This window comes from Dreissena polymorpha, chromosome 10 (assembly GCF_020536995.1).
Source record: "Dreissena polymorpha isolate Duluth1 chromosome 10, UMN_Dpol_1.0, whole genome shotgun sequence".
Taxonomy (NCBI): Eukaryota; Metazoa; Mollusca; class Bivalvia; order Myida; family Dreissenidae; genus Dreissena; species Dreissena polymorpha.
The window spans coordinates 28,388,647-28,409,026 of NC_068364.1; the positions used below are offsets into that span (position 1 = coordinate 28,388,647).

At 35.0% G+C, this 20,380-nt stretch overlaps 1 protein-coding gene and 2 long non-coding RNA genes across 3 annotated transcripts in view; 1 reads left to right on the forward strand and 2 right to left on the reverse strand.

Annotated features, from left to right (window-relative positions):
- Window positions 1-804: 804 nt before the first annotated feature.
- Window positions 805-20,380, reverse strand: part of LOC127847328 (uncharacterized) — a 116,099-nt gene continuing 96,523 nt past the window's right edge. The window contains exon 3 of the long non-coding RNA XR_008033928.1: window positions 805-827. This is a non-coding gene — a long non-coding RNA (uncharacterized LOC127847328). The remainder of the gene's footprint in view (window positions 828-20,380) is intronic.
- The window catches only part of LOC127847291 (uncharacterized), a 119,283-nt gene continuing 103,893 nt past the window's right edge, over window positions 4,991-20,380 (forward strand). Inside the window, exon 1 of the mRNA XM_052379123.1 lies at window positions 4,991-5,616. Coding sequence (XP_052235083.1) covers window positions 5,282-5,616 — 335 coding nt within the window. The 5' untranslated portion in view covers window positions 4,991-5,281. The remainder of the gene's footprint in view (window positions 5,617-20,380) is intronic.
- The window catches only part of LOC127847320 (uncharacterized), a 31,285-nt gene continuing 20,009 nt past the window's right edge, over window positions 9,105-20,380 (reverse strand). Inside the window, exon 2 of the long non-coding RNA XR_008033920.1 lies at window positions 9,105-9,344. This is a non-coding gene — a long non-coding RNA (uncharacterized LOC127847320). The remainder of the gene's footprint in view (window positions 9,345-20,380) is intronic.

The following is a 20,380-nucleotide window of genomic DNA, read 5'->3' on the forward strand; positions in this document are numbered from 1 at the left end:
ACTACTTTTTCCCAATTGGTTCGGTACCGGTACTTTTCCCGATTGGGGATTATAAATCACTGGTACACAATTACAATTGAATGAGTTTTCTAGGGTACTTGTTGACTGACAACATTTTATGCTATGCCTTTGATACAACAGTGTAATTGACTTTGTTTTCTCAGAATGAAAACTAAATTTATAAATAACGTTTTACTTGGTATAGTGGACGTGGTTAGGTTAGGGAAGATACTGATTAAACCTGTGCAAACACATTATTTTATTTCAATATATTGTCAGGTAGTTACCAGTTATACATATGTTGGATAATGTCAGAACAGATCTGCAGTGATAATTGAGCATTGGTATGGGAAAATGGGGCTTAATGCATTTGCATTAAATGTCATCCATAATGTGCCTGTGCAGTCCACACCAGCTTATCAGGGAAACCACGTTCCGCTTTTACAGACTTTTTCATTTTAAGAAGATCTCTTCTAAACTATAATCCAATGATTAGCCTGTGCCGACTGCACACGCATTAAGCAAATTTTCCCCAAATGCTGCTCAAATATGTTAAAATTACAAATTCTTATTAAATCAATGTACTTTTTTATTCGTCGATATGGCATAGTGAATATGATATCTGCCTAGCAACCGGAAGGTCACAGGTTTAATCTATGGAAGGTTTCTTCAGATCTCCCCAAAGTCACCAAGGCTGGTTCTACCAAGGAACAGGCTCAACAGTGTTTCACTAAGCTGTTTCACTAAGCCTAAGGCGTTCGATGCATTCAAGCTCAAATAAAATAGGTCTAAACTAATTTACGTACCTTTCTTGTAGTGACCGGTACCTCTTCTGCAAGGCAACTCAACACAAGCTGGGTCACATTCATGATGAAGTAAATGTTGGACATAACAATGTATTATACTCCTGCAATGTTCAAAATGAGATCAACAAGTGTTCTTAAAACCACATTTTCCGGGCACATTAAACATTCAACTCAAGTAATGATTGAATCAAAGTTCAAATCAATCAACATTTATCATTATTTGTGTATCTATATCAGCTGAACTATCCAAGAAATGTTAAATACCCCTGCATTGTTCAGAATTATATCAAAGCCTATACTCAACCATATTCCACTCAGGTGCACACTTTGACGCATTCGTAGTCCCTTAGGGAATGCAATTAAATTTAAGACCTTTGTACCGAGATTCAAGTATTAAAGCCTTCATTTCCAACCCTAAGATACAATGAGCAGCAAATAGAAAAAAAAACCTGAACATACTGTGGGCACCTTTAACATGTTAAATATTCACCTAAAATATTCATTTACGCATTTTCTGGGCATATTCAAAATGTAAAATATTCAACTAAAATATGCAGTGAAGCAAAGTTAAAATCTAGAAAAACAATATTACTTTTTGTCACCATACCTGTTAAACTATACAATAAAACGTTTTTGTATTCCGATAAATAAATGTGAACCGCACTTTGGGATAACTGTTCTTAAGGCATACGTGCGTAGAGTGTTTTCCTAGATTAGCCTGCGCAGATGACACTTTCTGCTTAAACTGGATATTCAATAAGGAGAGAGTTCCTTTAAACTAAAAATACAATACAAGCGGAAAGCGGTGTTCCTGATTAACCTGTGTGGACTGCACATGCTAATCTGGGATGACACTTTATGCACAGGCATTAAACCCCACAGCCTAATCTGGGATGACACTATATGCACAGGCATTAAACCCCACAGTCTAATCTGGGATGACACTTTATGCACAGGCATTAAACCCCACAGCCTAATCTGGGATGACACTTTATGCACAGGCATTAAACCCCACAGTCTAATCTGGGATGACACTTTATGCACAGGCATTAAACCCCACAGCCTAATCTGGGATGACACTTTATGCACAGACATTAAACCCCACAGTCAAATCTGGGATGACACTTTATGCACAGGCATTAAACCCCACAGTCTAATCTGGGATGACACTTTATGCACAGGCATTATACCCCACATTCTAATCTGGGATGACACTTTATGCACAGGCATTAAACCCCACAGTCTAATCTGGGATGACACTTTATGCACAGGCATTAAACCCGGTTTACCCAGATTGCGGCTCATTTTTACATTATAATAATAACGTGACATCATTAGCCTGACACTTGTGAAATCTTTTAGCAAAAATGAATTGTTTGTCGTATTTTTTATTTCATTTTTTGTTTGTTTGTATATGTGGCTTTAATCGATTGCACTCACTTGCAATATAGAATATAATATATACAGAATGTAATATATGCATAGAAAAATGTGAGGCTAATCATGTTAAGATTTAAAGGGATTTTTTCACAAATTGGTAAAATTATGTTTTTCAAAATAATCATCATAGATACAAGCAGGAATGCTTAATTTATTTTTAAACAAGCGAAATAACACTCCTGACTACAAAAATGTTCAAAATGTTGGTTCATTTATGTAGAATTTTCATGTGAAGTTGGAAAAATAATAAAGTGCTTACATTGCTTTTCCATGATAATTTGGAAAAAACATGCAATATATGATAATTATAAAGCCAGCCTGGCATAGTGGTTGCGCTCGTGTTTTTGCTTTCAGAGGGCCGGCTTCAAATCGTAGGAATGTCAATATTTGCTATTCAACTTTTTTTACTTTCTATTGTTATTATGTAAGACTTTTTAAAACAGTATCATATTGTTAGTAAACATACTAAATTACATTTAAACAAATAATCTGTGCTCAAGTCTCTTTTAAGTAACACATAAATGTATTCCATATCTAGTATTTTCATATTTATGAAACATAAGCGCAAAAACCATGAAACCAGATTTTGGAACAAACTAAACAAAAAAATTTGCACAGAAGTTGCTGTGGTGTGGTATATATGTTGTCTGCCTAGCGACAGTGAGGTCACGATTCAAGTCCCATGGAAGCATTATACCCAGTAAGTACAGAACTGACCTTTTAAATCAAGCATAGGTAGAAATGGATGACGTAAGCGATGTTGGACTACGTAACTTTTCAATCAGGCATAGGTTGAATGGGATGACATAAGCAGTGTTGGGCTACTTACCTTTTTAATAAGGCTTAGGTATAATGGGATGAATAAGTGATGTTAGACTTCTTACCTTTTCAATCAAGGGAAGGTAGAACGGAATGACTTAAGCTATGTTGATCTAAGTACCTTTTTAATCAGGCGTAGGTAGAAAAGGATGACGTAAGCATTGTTGGACTACTTACCTTTTCAATTAAGGGTAAGTAGAATGGAATGATGAAAGTGATATTGGGCTATGTATCATTTCAATCAAGTGTAGGTAGAATGGGATGATGTAAGCAATGTTTGCGATCACCCAGTAAACACAGAGGACTCCTGATGTAACGATCCCCTTTCTCCGTTCCAACTCCATATATACTGCTATTAGAACCTGAAATGAATGTAAATCATTGACAAAATTATTTTATCCTTGCCCTTGGGAAATTGGGCTTAATACACGTGCAGAAAGTGTTCTTCCAGATAAGCCATGGAAGTTTGCACAGGCTAATCAGGGGCAACACTCTTTTGCCTAAACTGGATTTTTGCGCTAAGAACAGAATTATTTTAAAGGAAACAAAACCATTAAAGCAGAACGTGTGATCCCTGATTAGTCTGTTGGACTTCTCATGCAAATCTGGGAAGATTCATAAATTCATTAAGCTCTGTATTCCCAGAGTCAGGATCATTGATAATCAAAGAAGTATAATTTATTGTATGCATTCCAGTGACTTTAAAATCAAATTTATTGCATTGTCATATTGAAGCATTTTTTCTCTCACTATTTCGGCAATGTGGAAAGAGTCATTTGCAATGGGGAAAAATGCATGGTTTTTACTAAATTTAGAAAGTTTTGTTGTTTTTTGTTTTGTAACGAATACTTTAAAATCGAGAATTAAAGTGTTTTAAATATAAAGGTTGAACTTTCAAATTTAACAGTTTGATAAGGAAATGAACTAAATGTTGCTATGTATAAAAAAATCTTTTGTTTAAACATTGGATTGGGATTTGTTTTTCAGAAAATAAAAAATGTAAAATGCTAAAACTTCGAATGCATGAGACAAGAGTTGTCTCGTAAAACATTTGCATGCAAAATGCAAATATTATGAAGTTATTAAAGTGACTTTTAACATTTTCATATCCAGAAAATTAATAACTCACTGAACGTATTATGCCCGCTGACAACCCATATACAGGGAGTATTTCAGGCATGACAGTTACAGTTCTAGTTATGTTTGTCATAGATACATTTTTATTAGAGTTTTATAATTGTTCCAGTCCATTCAAAACAATGGCTGACAGGCGTTGTTGCTGTTGTCCATATATCTCAATAGTGAAACCTTGTGAACACTCTGTAAGTCGCATTTTTGTAAAGTTCTCATGAAAACTGTTTGGGACATTTGTCTTTATGATTTCTTTATGATATCACAAACTAGTTTAATAATAATTACTGTTTGTTGAAAAAACTGGCCGCCATTGAGCTGTCAGTTTTTTCACTCTTGAAGTCACAATTTGTGCCCAATCATCATTAAACTTGCTTCGAAATGTTTTTATGATATCATTGCTGATTTCTAAGAATCCAATGAAAACAGAAAAAAGCTGCTCAGCTTCATCTTTGGTGAGTGACCTTGTACCTTTTTGACCAAGAGGTTAGACTTATTGCTATTCACTATATTTAAACTTTGGACCAATTTGAGTATTGTAAGTGATATTTACTATGTTATGTGACTATGACACCAAACCAGTGATTCCCTCTGACAGAGCAGCACAAGGTGAAATATTTCCAGCATGACAAGGACAGTTTTATACATAGTAAAGTACATTTTAATTAAATTAGTTGGTCTGTAAATGCTTTATCTTTTCATATTAAGTCTATTAATGAAAGCTAGATTAGAGTTATAAAGTTTAAAATACTTCCTGTTTTTACCCATGCTAACTAGTTCACTTAAACCGACTATTCTCATTGCTTTATTGATAAAACACAGCGTTGAGTTGAGATATTTGCTTTTGTGTGGCCATATAAACCAACCGCAAACTGACGGTGTAATCTTACATAAACAGTTCATGTGACAGTTAAAATATTTTGTTTATCGGAAGTTTTAACCTTCAAATCAACTTGAGTTTCAACTGTGTTTGATATTGGAAGGTTTGGTCCTTCATGTTTAGGACTGCGGATCGTGGTTAGATGAGCTTGATTTGTTCAGCTATTAAATTCAGCCTTTAGTACTTGTAAAACTCTTTCAGTAAAATGGCAACCTTTTCACAATCCATCATTGACAAGGGCTCTGACATTTTTCACGACTTCTTGTGCTACACCTGCGCAGACAAGAAACTGGATAATACAGCTGATTTCTACTGTGAATCTTGTGTTAAGTTTTATTGTGGAAAATGTATCCGTCCACACAGCCAGTTGTTTACAAAACATGACCCTTTTGGAAGGGGAGATATGAAGAAATGGCCAGTGACCAAAAAGGTGGAAGATTTTCTACTGAAATGTGATGTCCATAAAGATAAAAACCTTGAAATGTTTTGTTCTGAACACAGTGAGCTGTGCTGCACAAATTGTGCATTCCTAAATCACAGGTAAATGTTAACTTTACTTAAATTAAAAAGCAGATATGTTAAGAAACTGATGTAGGGGTTTCAAACTTCTTTGCAAGGAAGTCAAATTATTAGCCAACAAATAACAATTTTATTATATCAACAATAGATTTGTTATTTCAAGAAACAATTCATTTGTTCATGTACAATAATTATAAAAAGCCTGCAGTTTAAGCTGACTTTCAGATTTTGTAGTCAAGCCGGTGTAATAAATATAATGTAAGGCATATGTGTTATAATATATATAAAGCATATATATTGTATTCGTTCATACCCAAGCTACAAGTGTACAACTAACTATGAAGCATAATCATACAAAAACAGTAGAGACAACTCTTATGGATCTAGTATTTATTTTGACACAGTAATGTCCCTTCAACTATGTTTTTGAAATCTGTAACAATAGATTTTACATATAGTAAAATATCAGACGAAATGAATGTAGGTTTTAGCTTTAAATAAAGTAATATTTGTTTACATACCATACTGACCTAAAGCTGGACTCTAATATATAATCTTTCATATTTTGATTTTACCAAAGTATTTTTTATAGATTCCAGGCCAAACACTTTCACAAAATAAGTATTTTAAACAATTTTAAGTGTGTTTTATTCTATTAACTTTCAGACACTGCAAAAAGGTAACTCTTATATCCGACATCGTAAAAAGTCACTCTACAGACCTTCAGCAACTGTCAATTTCAATCCTAAGTATTCTTAAAGAAATGAAGAAACTTCAAGACAGCCAGGAGGCTAGCATTCAGTCTGTGCAAAGTTCATATGATGAGCAGTTACGCAGGATAGAGGAAACTCGGCAAACAATAAATGCAGCCTTAGACACGATTGAACAGAAGACACTGAAGGAAATGAAAGATACTCTAACCAAACTGCAAGCCTCTTCCAAAAGTGATGTTGACGAATGCATCAGGCTAAGGGATGAATTGACACAACTTCGAGACGCCATACAGGACATTAGTGAAAAAAGCAAGCTGGAACTATCCTTTATAGCCACCAGGAAATGCGAGGACAAAATAGAACAGTCTACAACTTTTCTGAACACGAACTCTCTTCAGGATAAATTCTATATAACATTCCAGCCTAACAGTGAAATTGTACAGTACTTGTCCAAGCTGTCTGGTCTTGGGAGGATAGAACACGGTACCAAGTCTGAAAACCATGTGAAAATATCAAGTGATTCAAAGAAATGCACGATCACAGGCATCCTTGTCCTCCCAGACAGACAGGTCCTGGTTGTAGACAACGAGAATAATAATGTCAAGCTTCTTGACCAGCAGTACCAGGTGGTAAGTCACTGTAGTGTGACTAAATGGCCCATTGATATATGTCAGATCACATCGAGTGAGGTGGCTGTGACTGTGGATGATAGTGTTAACACACATGGGGTTCAGTTTATCACAGTCAACAACAGGCAGCTGGTGCAAGGAAGAAAGCTTCAGTTACAACATAAATGTGGAGGTATTGCCTTCCACCAGGGAGACCTGTATATTACTTCTTTCACTGCACTGTACAAGTATACACTGAATGGGAAACGTGTCAGCAAGATGTATGAGGACACATCAGATGGTTATACAGGTTATAATAATAGTTAATTTATATTGATATCATTATGGTTTAATAGATTTAGAATAAACCATCAGATTATATTTCAGTAGCAGGATATTATACAATTCCATGTAAAGTTCATTTAGACATTCTATGTCTATGCCATGTCTAAAATATTGAGAACCCATTTAATTTCACTTACATACAATTTCATGAGCTGGTAAAATGGGGCATATTTATTTATTCTAATTTATTTGTTTTATGTCCAATATAAGAGTTTGCCCTAAAATATGTTGAACATTTGATTTTAAGGCTGAATGGACACCACAAAATCCAGGAAAATTATTGTCTGTTGAATTATATTGATTTCATAGTAGACACAGAGTTCGGTTCAATATCTGTGTGTAACCTGTTTTTCATTTTGGAAATCAAAAACAGTCAATGGGTATGAATTTATAATTTCAGCAGCTGACTTTTGTAACTGATGAAGAAACTATATGCTATATCAATTTCTGTATCAAAAATAACTAGTAATATTCTTTTGCCTGATGGTCATGTAAAATTTCTTACTGTGTGTCAACGACATTATAACTATGTCTGCATGTATGGGTAATGTATTATTACAGCATGGAGTTACACCACCTTACATATTCCTGTGCATATTGAATCATTTCTTTCTACGTTTTTTTGTGAAGACTTTAATTTTTCTAACACCAGTCACATACAAACATGTCAAACTTGAAACATTGAGAGAACACAATACACTGGAGCCGAACAGCCTGCCACACATACATATTTATTATTAGTGGATTGTATGGACATGTTACTAAGGTGCTGTCTCTGGTATTTAACAACACACTATTAATACAATTTCAAAAAGATTTGTTATTAACCACTCTTCGCATAACCATTTCCCACTTAGATACGTATTTTAACGCATTTGTAGTCCCTTAGAAAGTTAAATTTAATATGAGACCTTTCTTACTCGATTCAAGTTTTTAAGACTTCATTTTAAAAAGCTTAGATACTGATGAGCAGTAAACAGCATAAAATATGAACAAACTGCGAGTGACTTGCAGGCTGTAAAGGTTTTAAGCTGTTTGCACATAGCCATTTCTACTATTGCTCTGATATGATATTTCAATATCTTGATGTTACTCTGTTATGCAGTTTATAAGTGTGCTGTGAGTTCCACAGGGGACAAGTTGTACATCACAAACTACAGGCAGCACAAGGTCCTCACCCTGGCCAGGGATGGTTCAGTCCTGGCCACCTTCACTGACCCTGCACTAGAAGGCCCACGTGGTGTACACGTTACACCTGCAGGACAGGTGCTCGTTTGTGGAGGCATATCTCCCGATCCCTTCATCCTACAGGTGGACAGTGAGGGCAAAAGGAAGCTGGCTACTCTTGGTATGGAGAATTGTATGCAGACCCTAGTATCCGTCTGCTACAACAGACACACTGCCTCCATCATTGTGGGACTTGATTACAACAGCATCATGGTGTTCAAAGTGCAATAGGTTAATTATACATGTAAATTTGATTTTTGATTTAGATGAATTAAATTGCATTTGGATTGTGTTGTTGTGTTACTAAAACATTGTTAGTGATTTCAAGATGCATTTATTTTGTAAAAAAAATAATGTCACAAGTTCAAATAATGTTTAGAGTTTCTGTGAACAAAATAACTGCTAAATAGTGTATAATATTGTTACATCTATACATATTGCTTTTGTTTTTCTCATTTACTTTACAAGTTGACAAAAAATGCTGGTGAAAAAAAGACAATCAATTTTAGTTCCGAATATAGTAATACAGTGTATGTTATATACATAACATCAACATTACACTGTAACTATGTATATAGGCTGTCATTTCTTTAATATACACAACAATTGTATTGAAAATAGCATTTAATTTTTGTTTTTGATTTTAATATATGATGATTTTTTTTCCTGCACTGACAACATGTTTCTTGGTAATTTATAATAATTAATTTAGCGTAGCTGTGTAACCCAGGTTTTGATCAACATTAATATCCAAGAAATGTTGAGAATATTTTCAATCATGAAACCTGAATGAATAAATAGCCCCATTGGTGCAAAACGGTACCATGTGACATTTAATTAAAAAGCGGCATGGTACCTTTTTGCACTAATGGGTCAAAATGATAATTCAGCATGTGCTAGAGAAACTTAAAGAAATGCAGCATTGCGTTTTGCAATAATGTAAACCAACCCATGATGCTGTGTGGAAAGGGTTCTTAAAATACAGCACAAGTGATCTGCGATCAGAGACAAATGCCCCCTAAACAGAGTCTTGACACATGATTTTTTGCAACACAGTGTTTACAAACACAAATAATACATATATGCAATGGCTACAAACTAGGATTATCCACAGAATATTGGGAACAAACTTCCTTTTTTAAATGGGCTTATCAGATAGTAATACATGCACTTTTTTCAAAATGTCAGACGAATCAATTACCCATTCATTCTGGGAATGTAATGCCGAACAAAAACTCATAAAAGACATCTCTGAAATCTTATCAATCAAATAAAGGAGTTTTTTTAATGTTTTAAGACTAATATGTAATTCATAATTTTATTAATGCCAAAATAAGTGTTGTCAACCAAGCAACTCCGATTATATATGTAATATGTTATATATGTTATTGTAAATTGCACTAAAACATGCTGTTTGCTTAGCAACCATCATAATGTATGTAACTTTCAAATTGTAATTGCTTGCATTAAGTTATTTTTGTATTCTAAATTGCAATTGATTGTATTGTAAACAAGGGCTGTTTGTAAAACATGCATGCCCCCCATATGGGCTCTCCGTTGTAGTGACAGCCATTGTGTGAATATGTTTTTGTCACTGTATGTCAATGACCTGTGAAATGTATCCAAATAATAGTGTAAAAACCAATCAGGACCTATACTAATCAATTATATCAATTATATGATTGAGTCTTTGATTTTTTGGATTCCTTTCACACATTTTGACTTATTTGACAATATGTGAAACGTGCACACAATTTGTAATGTTTTATTTATTAATGGTAATGAAACATGTTATTTATAGCAGTTAACTCCCCTAGTCAATGACCACCATAGATAGCAATGCAATCTGATTAAAAATAGCCAAGGCTAGTGTTGTGTATTGGGCAAATGTATACAAGTGCAACTTGACCACATGACCAGTATCATGTGTTTACCACACACAGAAGTCAGTTATGTAATAGACCATTAATTCCACTCCCAACTTTGGCAACTTGCCAAGATACTGACCAGTATCAGATTGGGTTGTGAAACTGTGTAAACAGTGAACACCAGTCCATGTAATACTGGTCTACCACTTGTACTAGTTGATTTGGAGTTAATACAGTAATGCATGTACAAATGAGACACTAAGCTCAAAAGTTAATTATATGTGCCTCTGAAAACTAACCAGAGGAGTGGGTTGAAATTTACAATCTTTGCTTGGCATTTGAGGAAATCTTAACTCTCAGGGTTTGGATAGAACATCCCCAAATTAACTTTTCTTTTCACTGTTGTTATTTTTGTTCAATACACAAATATTAACCTAACTTTACAAATCCTGTACAGTAAAGGAAACTAAATCTAAGTTGATATTTTAATATGCTTGATCCTATTTATGTATTAACATTGTTTTATACATACAAACTGTGTTGCTGTTTTTCAATTAACAAGCAGATTAAAAATTAATTATATTTTTATGTATAATTTGAATTGACAAAATTAAATGCAAGTTGCGTAGCAAGAATTACATGTTTGATTTATTGTCAGTGAATCGTGACATTTTCTCAATGTTTCAGACCACCAGTTTGTCAAAGCTATCAACCGCTTGGATGGTCAAGCTAAATAGAATTGACCCAGCAAATCACAACTGTCCTGTTGCCATATAATATTACATATCATATAACATTGGTTTTTTAAATGTTGAATTCTCACGTCATTTCCATAAACATAGTATTTACTGGCACAGAAACAAAGGCTTATACATCATTATGAATGAACATGTGTCAAAAATTCAATTTGTAAGTCTCTTTACTGGACAGTGTGAAAACAGAATAAACTAGTGACCTGAACATCAATAGGGGTCATCTGCGAGTCACGATCAATGTACCTATGAAGTGTCATTATCCTAGGCAAAAGCGTTCTTGAGTTATCATCCGAAAATCATTTTACTATTTCGGGTCACCGTGACCTTGACCTTTGACCTTTGACCTTGTGACCTCAAAATCAATAGGGGTCATCTGCGAGTCATGATCAATCTACCTATGAAGTTTCATGATCCTAGGCATATGCGTTCTTGAGTTATCATCCGAAAACCATTTTACTATTTCGGGTCACCGTGACCTTGACCTTTGACCTATTGACCTCAAAATCTATAGGGGTCATCTGCGAGTCTTGATCAATCTACCCATGAAGTTTTATGATCATAGGCGTATGCATTCTTGAGTTATCATCCGGAAACCATTTTACTATTTCGGGTCACCGTGACCTTGACCTTTGACCTAGTGACCTCAAAATCAATAGGGGTCATCTGCGAGTCTTGATCAATCTACCCATGAAGTTTCATGATCCTAGGCGTATGCATTCTTGAGTTATCATCCGGAAACCATTTTACTATTTCGGGTCACCGTGACCTTGACCTTTGACCTAGTGACCTCAAAATCAATAGGGGTTATCTGCAAGTCATGATCAATCTACCCATGAAGTTTCATGATCCTAGGCGTATGAATTCTTGATTTATCATCCAGAAACCATTTTACTATTTCGGGTCACCGTGACCTTGACCTTTGACCTAGTGACCTCAAAATCAATAGGGGTTATCTGCGAGTCATGATCAATCTACCCATGAAGTTTCATGATCCTAGGCGTATGCGTTCTTGAGTTATCATCCGGAAACCAATTTACTATTTTGGGTCACCGTGACCTTGACCTTTGACCTAGTGACCTCAAAATCAATAGGGGTCATCTGCGAGTCATGATCAATCTACCTATGAAGTTTCATGATCCTAGGCGTATGCGTTCTTGAGTTATCATCCGGAAACCATCTGGTGGACGGACGGACCGACCGACATACCGACCGACCGACCGACCGACCTACCGACCGACCGACCGACCGACCGACATGAGCAAAGCAATATACCCCCTCTTCTTCGAAATCACATGTTTGTTCATAATGTCCATTATAAATACATGAATAACTAGCAAATCTTACAGTATACAGTTTTATGTTATATGAACACTGTAATCATAGATGTAAATTGAAGGGTAGTTGTAATGTTGAATTTTTTTTTGTTAAGACGGGAGATATCGATGTAAGACTTTCGCAAGACACACCGCCCAATAATTGTGAACAATTGTAACGAGTAATTTTAAAATCTCACAATGAATGACATAGTTATGGCCTGGAAAAGATCATTTATTGGCATTTATAGCATAGGTGCGTTAACGCACCTATGCTTATGGTATATACCACATTTCGAAAATCCACATCGATCGGTTGCCCGTTATGAAGCCTTACCTGATCAAAAATCAGACGAAATATCTATTTAATTAAGTAAATGGTCATTTTTACAATTTTTTATTGGAAACGTTTTTCTAACGTATTCTTCCAAGAATACTGCTTACACAGTTTTTAGTGATTTTTTCTAAGACCGTTTTTTGTCAAAAAATCTTCTTATAACCTAAAACAAATTTCGTTCGTAAAACAATTATATCTGCACTATAAATCTCAATCTCCTACGCAGTGGCCTCCCTTATACTAGAAGTTACTGACCGGGCGAAGCAAGGGAAGTAACTGCTGTGAGGAGTTTCTATAAAAATCTGCATTCAGAAATCTGTATTCAGAACTCAATCTGTTGTGCACGTCTGCATCTTACGCTTACCACAAGTTTTACGACAAATTCTTGACGCAGACGAATAGGGTAGCGTCTATTTTCATTTGTGAAAAAAACATTTCGATACAGATCTGTCCGTGATTAAATTTTGAAAGGCTTGGGTAATTATTTTTCATAAGCGTTTCAAACACTGATGTTAATGGAAAGATTATCTATTTATATAGTCGGTAATTGTTTGAAATTATTGATTTGAGAAATTCGCGGATGGCGATATCGAACTACATTATACCACGTGACGCCATTCTTCCCTGTATTTTGCACCTATGCTTTTAACGCCATCGGCGCTCTTGTTCACCTTTGAAGTCACAGTGTGAGCTTGACGTTGCACATATCGACACAATTCTTTCGCATGACACACCGTCCAATGATGGTGAACACATGCGCCAAATGATTTTCAATTTTCCCAATAAACTGAATAGTTATGGCCCGGACAAGCTTAATTATGGCCATTTTTTACCATTGAATTCGAAGTGTTACCTCGACCTTGGAGATATCGACGTAAGTCTTTCGCATGACACACCGTCCAATGATGGTAAACACATGTGCAAAAGGATTTTAAAATCTCACAATGAACGACATAGTTATGGCCCGGACAAGCTTATTTATGGCCATTTTTGAATTTTGAACTTAAAGTGTGACCTTGACCTTGGAGATATCGACGTAATTCTTTTGCACGACACACCGTCCAATGATGGTGAACAAATGTGCCAAATGATTTTAAAATCTCACAATGAACGACATAGTTATGGTCTGGGCAAGCTAATTTATGACCATATATGAATTTTGAACTCCAAGTGTGACCTTGACCTTTGATATATCTACGTTATTCTTTTGTACGACACACCGTCCAATGATTGTAAACAAATGTGCCAAATGATTTTAAAATCTCACAATACACGACATAGTTATGGCCCGGACAAGCTTATTTATGGCTTTTTTTTAATTTTGAACTCCAAGTGTGACCTTGGCCTTGGAGATATTGACTTAATTCTTTTTCACGACACACCGTCCAATGATGGTGAACAAATGTGCCAAATGATTTTAAAATCTCACAATGAACGACATAGTTATGGTCTGGGCAAGCTAATTTATGACCATTTATGAATTTTGAACTCCAAGTGTGACCTTGACCTTTGATATATCTACGTTATTCTTTTGTACGACACACCGTCCAATGATTGTAAACAAATGTGCCAAATGATTTTTAAATCTCACAATAAACGACATAGTTATGGCCCGGACAAGCTTATTTATGGCTTTTTTTTAATTTTAAACTCCAAGTGTGACCTTGGCCTTGGAGATATTGACTTAATTCTTTTTCACGACACACCGTCCAATTATGGTGAACAAATGTACCAAACGATTGTAAAATCTCACAATGAACAACATAGTTATGGCCCGGACAAGCTTTTCCGCCTGAACGGCCGTTAGCCCGCCGACATTCACCAATCTAATAACTAGTTTTCCTTAGAAAATCCTGGTTAAAAAAATCTACACATTATTGTTTGTCAGGAGCACGATAATTATTGCATATGCCAAATAGTTTGGTAAATATATTGTATCACATGTTATACCCTGTTTCCCACGTAATACAACCATTACTTATTTTTTATATAACACATGTGTAATACAACATTTTTAAGCGTTTTCATTGGCTTAGTTTTCGTTTATTGACCAATCACATTTTGTTTTTTTGCTGAAATGACATTGCAACGTCAAATGACATCACGAAACGTAAACAACATTTGGGATTTATCATTATGATTGCGTAAACATTTATTTAATTTGCTCATTTAAAAGCATGTGATAAAAAGATCTGACATTCGTTGTCATATCATACCATCGTTTATTAAACTCGTACAGGAAATTCATTAGTAAGCTCGCTAAAGGCTCGATTACTAACAAAATTCATGAACTCGTTTAATAAAATATGGTATGATATGACAACTCGTGCCAGATCCTATATGTATGCCTTAGCAAAGAAAATACATTGAATAAACAATTTCAGACATGCTGTCAGTGAACTGACTTTGTTACCCTGCCAGACATAACATATGATTGCATTTAAAGGGAGTAAACAACATGCACTACTTGAATGACAGATTATGTAAAATTTATAAGTTTAAAATATTTGAATGTCAATGATAAAAAACAATTTGAATGAATTTTTATAAGAATTCCAGGGAAGGGAACAGTAAAAACCCACAATATGCTATAATATGTTATATTACTCAGAATCCAAAATAATACAAATTGTTGTATATGAGAACACAGCCCACATGTATAAACGTTCTAGCAAATTTAACGACGCACACACAAATGTATTGATTTTGACAGTTCAGTGTCAAACTGTTGAAGCTGGAATTCAATGGAATTATTTTAACAATCTTCTTAGAGCACCACCATACCACGTTACAAACCGAATATAACACATTGGTTAATATCTGCCTATCGCTTTAGGAGGAGAAGTTATACAAGAAACATTTCACAGACGCTCACACTCACTAATTTAAGGACAACATACATGATCACAGTATCCTGAATGCTCCAATGAACAATATGTGCTCAGGTGAACTAGCAAGAGCACCACATAACGGGTGCCACACTCGCCTGCGGGTGCAGTTTTGAATAAATGAGAGCTTGTCAGATTATTTTTTTAGAGGTCACAGTGACCTTGACCTTTGACCTAGTGACCCCAAAATGGGTGTGGTGTGTAGAACTCATCAAGGTGCATCTACATATGAGGTTTCAAAGTTGTAGGTTATAGCACTTTGATTTTAGAGCCAATGTTCAAAACCTTGACAAAACGTGAAGGTTTGCGGACAGCGGACGACGACGGACGAGACGAGCTGGCTTTGACAATACCTCCGGTTTTCTCTGAAAACAGCCGAGCTAAAAATGAATGTCATTTTATAAAGACTTTTCTTTAAACATAAAATACATTTAGAGACATAACCATAACCATGTTCTTATTGTATATTGTATTGTTGTATAAATCTGAACTTTCAAAACATTTCAGAGTAAACATACAACTATTAAAACACCCTTTTTGTTCTGAAAGTTTATACAAAAACAGTAACAAAATTCCAACTTCAATAATGACAATCATCTTGTGACACAAATGGACCCTATGTGAATGATATTTATGTGCATAGCATGAATTCAATATTTGCTGTACTAAAGACAAACACAAATATGTAGTATATTATGGGGTTTGAGAAGTTACTTAGCCGTTCTTAGCCTGCCATCTGAACATTGATCAATGTCAATAGCTTCTTTAACAGCACTTCTTTCAAAAATTATCAGGTCCCTATTTGTGCTTAAAATCTTTAAATGCTATGAATTAAAAAAAATATTGAGTTAAAATAACAGAAACGTTTAACATATCTTGAATACTGCTTTAAGTTTATGTAATTAGATGTAAACGGCATTTCAACATTGCTTAACATATAGACGACAGCTATACTCGTAATTTGATTCTATTTCAATAATTGGGCTATTTTGCATGAATGATTTCATTGTACAAATATTATAAAGGCAATTCAATGGGTTTCAACTTAAATTGCCTGACACGAGAAATGCTCAAAGACTTATATACAAGTCAGTTATTATAAAATATAATCTGTTGATCATTAATCTTAAATGCCAGTTTGAATAGGTATAATTATCTCCCAACTATTTCAAAATATCCTATTGATATTGCTTTAACAAATTCAGTGTAGATAATGAACATATTTGAAGACCAAAGCATGAGGTTATTTGATCGGGGCCATTGGACGTAAATGAATTCACTGGGAAGGAAAATTTCTGTTTTGAGCTATTGAAAGCTTTTGTGTTGTATATAGATTTCAAACAATGTAATTGGACCATAGAATGATTTAGGATTTTTTATTTCCATTAAACTTTGTCAAATAATTTTTTTCAACATAAAGAATCAATTCAGTAAAACCAATGTTGTACCAGTAGTATACTAAAGAGGAATATTTACATATAACTGTTATTGCCCTTTTAAGATTTAAACCTTGATTTCAGAGTCATCATTGAAATTGAGATTAGTTAAACAACGTCCCAAGGGTCCCTTCAATTAATAGAGTGTGTTTTAAATACAAAGGGGAGATGTCAATAATAATTTTTTTGCTGATCATGGCATGTCAAACAATTGACAAATCTATATTAAATCGATAAATTGTTAGCAATAACAGACAGCTGCAACATCAAATAAATTTTCTGCAGGTGACAACAACTTTGTGTTTGTCGTACCCTCTTTAAAGGGTTATGGTAGTGGTCGAGGGTACAAAAAAAAATTACAACAAGAATAGTTGGTTTAAATTAACTTGATAATATGGTTATAAACAGATAGCATTGTTTATTGTACAGCCCTTTAAAGCCAAGTTAGGACCTAAAACTAGCTTTAATTAACGTAATTTTCACAAAAAATGAACTTACAAAGCAAAGTATGAAATAGATGAGAACTTGAAAAGGAATAAAACTGTCCTTGTTATACCTGAAATATTCTCCCTGGTGCTGCTTTGTTCGAGGGAATTACTTGTTTGTTTTAATATTCATAAAATATAATAGATACCATTTACAGTTTTTAAGATTGGCTCAGGACAACATTTAAATAATAAGTATGCAAATAGCAATAATCTAACAAGAGGGTCAAAGGTCCTACGCCACTAAACCGAGACCTGTAGCTGAGCAGTTTTTGTGCAGTTTCCATAGACATCTTAGAACTCAGCCATGATATCATAAGAGCAAATGTTTTGAGTAAGCCTCATGGTGATTGGAAACAATATGTGACTTCTGGTGTTAACAAGGTTTCACTGCAGCTATATATTTGAAAAGACTGGAACCATGAAATTTAATAGAAAATGCCTGGCAAATGAACATAATGAACAGTAATAATACATCTCTGTTTTTAAACAGTTGGTTTTATAGTCCTCTTCACTGTAGCTGTATGTTACATGAATATTCGTCTTTTTCAGAAAATTTTGTAGTGGATGGGTAAACAGATTCAGTTTTTAATATTATAAAGGCATTTCAAGGGATAACAAGGGCTGTTTGTAAAACATGCATGCCCCCATATGGGCTGTCCGTTGAAGTGGTAGCCAGGTCACTGTGACCTTGACCTTTGACCTACTGACCTGAAAATCAATAGGGTAATCTGCCAGTCATGATAAATGTTCCTATGAAGTTTCATGATCCTAGGCCTAAGCGTTCTTGAGTTTTCATCAGGAAACCATTTAACTGTTTCGAGTCACTGTGACCTTGACCTTTGACCTAGTGACCTGAAAATCAATAGGGGTCATCTGCCAGTCATCATCAATGTTCCTATGAAGTTTCATGATCCTAGGCCTAAGCATTCTTGAGTTATCATCCGGAAACCATTTTACTGTTTCGAGTCACTGTGACCTTGACCTTTGACCTAGTGACCTGTAAATCAATAGGGGTCATCTGCCAGTCATGATCAATGTTTCAATGAAGTTTCATGATTCTAGGCCTAAGCTTTCTTGAGTCATCATCCGGAAACCATTTTACAGTTTCGAGTCACCGTGACCTTGACCTTTGACCTAGTGACCTGAAAATCCATAGGGGTCATCTGCTAGTCATGATCAATGTACCTATGAAGTTTCATGATCCTAGGCGTAAGCGTTATTGAGTTATCTTCCGGAAACTATTTACTGTTTCGAGTCACCGTGACCTTGACCTTTGACCTAGTGACCTGAAAATAAATAGGGGCATCTGCCAGTCATGATCAATGTACCTATGAAGTTTCATGATCCTAGGCGTAAGCGTTCTTGAGTTATTATCCGGAAACCATTTTACTATATAGAGTCACTGTGACCTTGATCTTTGACCTAGTGACCTGAAAATCAATAGGGGTCATCTGCCAGTCATGATCAATGTATCTATGAAGTTTCATGATCCTAGGCCTAAGCGTTCTTGAGTTATTATCCGGAAACCATCTGGTGGACGGACGGACCGACCGACCTACCGACATGAGCAAAACAATATACCCCCTCTTCTCCGAAGGGGGGCATAATTATAGATTTAAAAAAAAAACAAGTGGAAAAAATTACTCCTTGTCTGGAATTTTGAGGATTTAAACTTAATATTGTAGGAGTTAAATTTGATTATTTATGTCTGACTTAAAAGTAGATCACATGCAGCCATCAGAAAATGTTACCTTCAATTATTCAAGCCATACACAAAAATATGAGTATAAAGAAATACAAAATTTATCCTTCGAGGAATCTTCGAGCAATTCAGAAATTCCAGCCAAGCTAGTTGAAGCAAACCCGAGTCAACGGTATTATTGTTTTTTTTTAATTAAACTGAACTTTCAAAACAAACAAGCAAATTCATTGAATTGATTTCCCCCGCCAAATTAACCCTAGCAACATGGATCTTATATTTGACACTCAGGAAGATAATGGAGAATATGGTGGACAGTTATTACAGAATCCCTTGATGCATAGTTAAGGAATGACTAAATAATGAATAATTAATCAAATTTGTAACCTCTGACCTCAATGTGTGACCTTGACCTTAGCGCCTAGGATTATGGGTGTTGAATGTGAAGCACCCCCAGATGATTGAAAACAACTTTGGCAAGTTTCATGACTCTGGCTGATGTGTAAACGGAGATAAACCTCTTAGCTTATATTAAAACGCATTTTATTCAAGATACAAAGGGCATAACTCCGTTATTAACAGATGGTGTACATTGCCATTTGGCATGCATCATCCTCTTATCCATACTCATACCAAGTTTCAATGAAATCCGCCAAAGCACTTCCAAGATATGGCTCCAGACACAACAGTGCTGGACTGACGGACAGAAAGACAGACAGACAACGCCAAAACAATATCCCTCCGCCTATGGCGGGGAATAAAAATTAGATGTGAACGGCATTTCCAAATTGCTGACTGCATACACATACCGCACATGTAATTTGATTCTTTTTAAATACTTGGGCTATTTTGTATGTAGGTTTAATATGTAAACATGTGCAATTTAAGTAATACAACAGGTTTCAATCTAAATTGCCTAAAATGAAAATTGCATAAAGAATTCTACAAGGCAATTATTTGAAAATACATTATATTGATCATTAATTTTAATGTCGGTTAGAATGGCTATAACCCTGTCCCAACTGTTCTCAAATATCATATTGATATTTCTGTCACACCATAAGTGTAGATAATGAACACTTTTGAATACCAAAGCTTGTGGTTATTT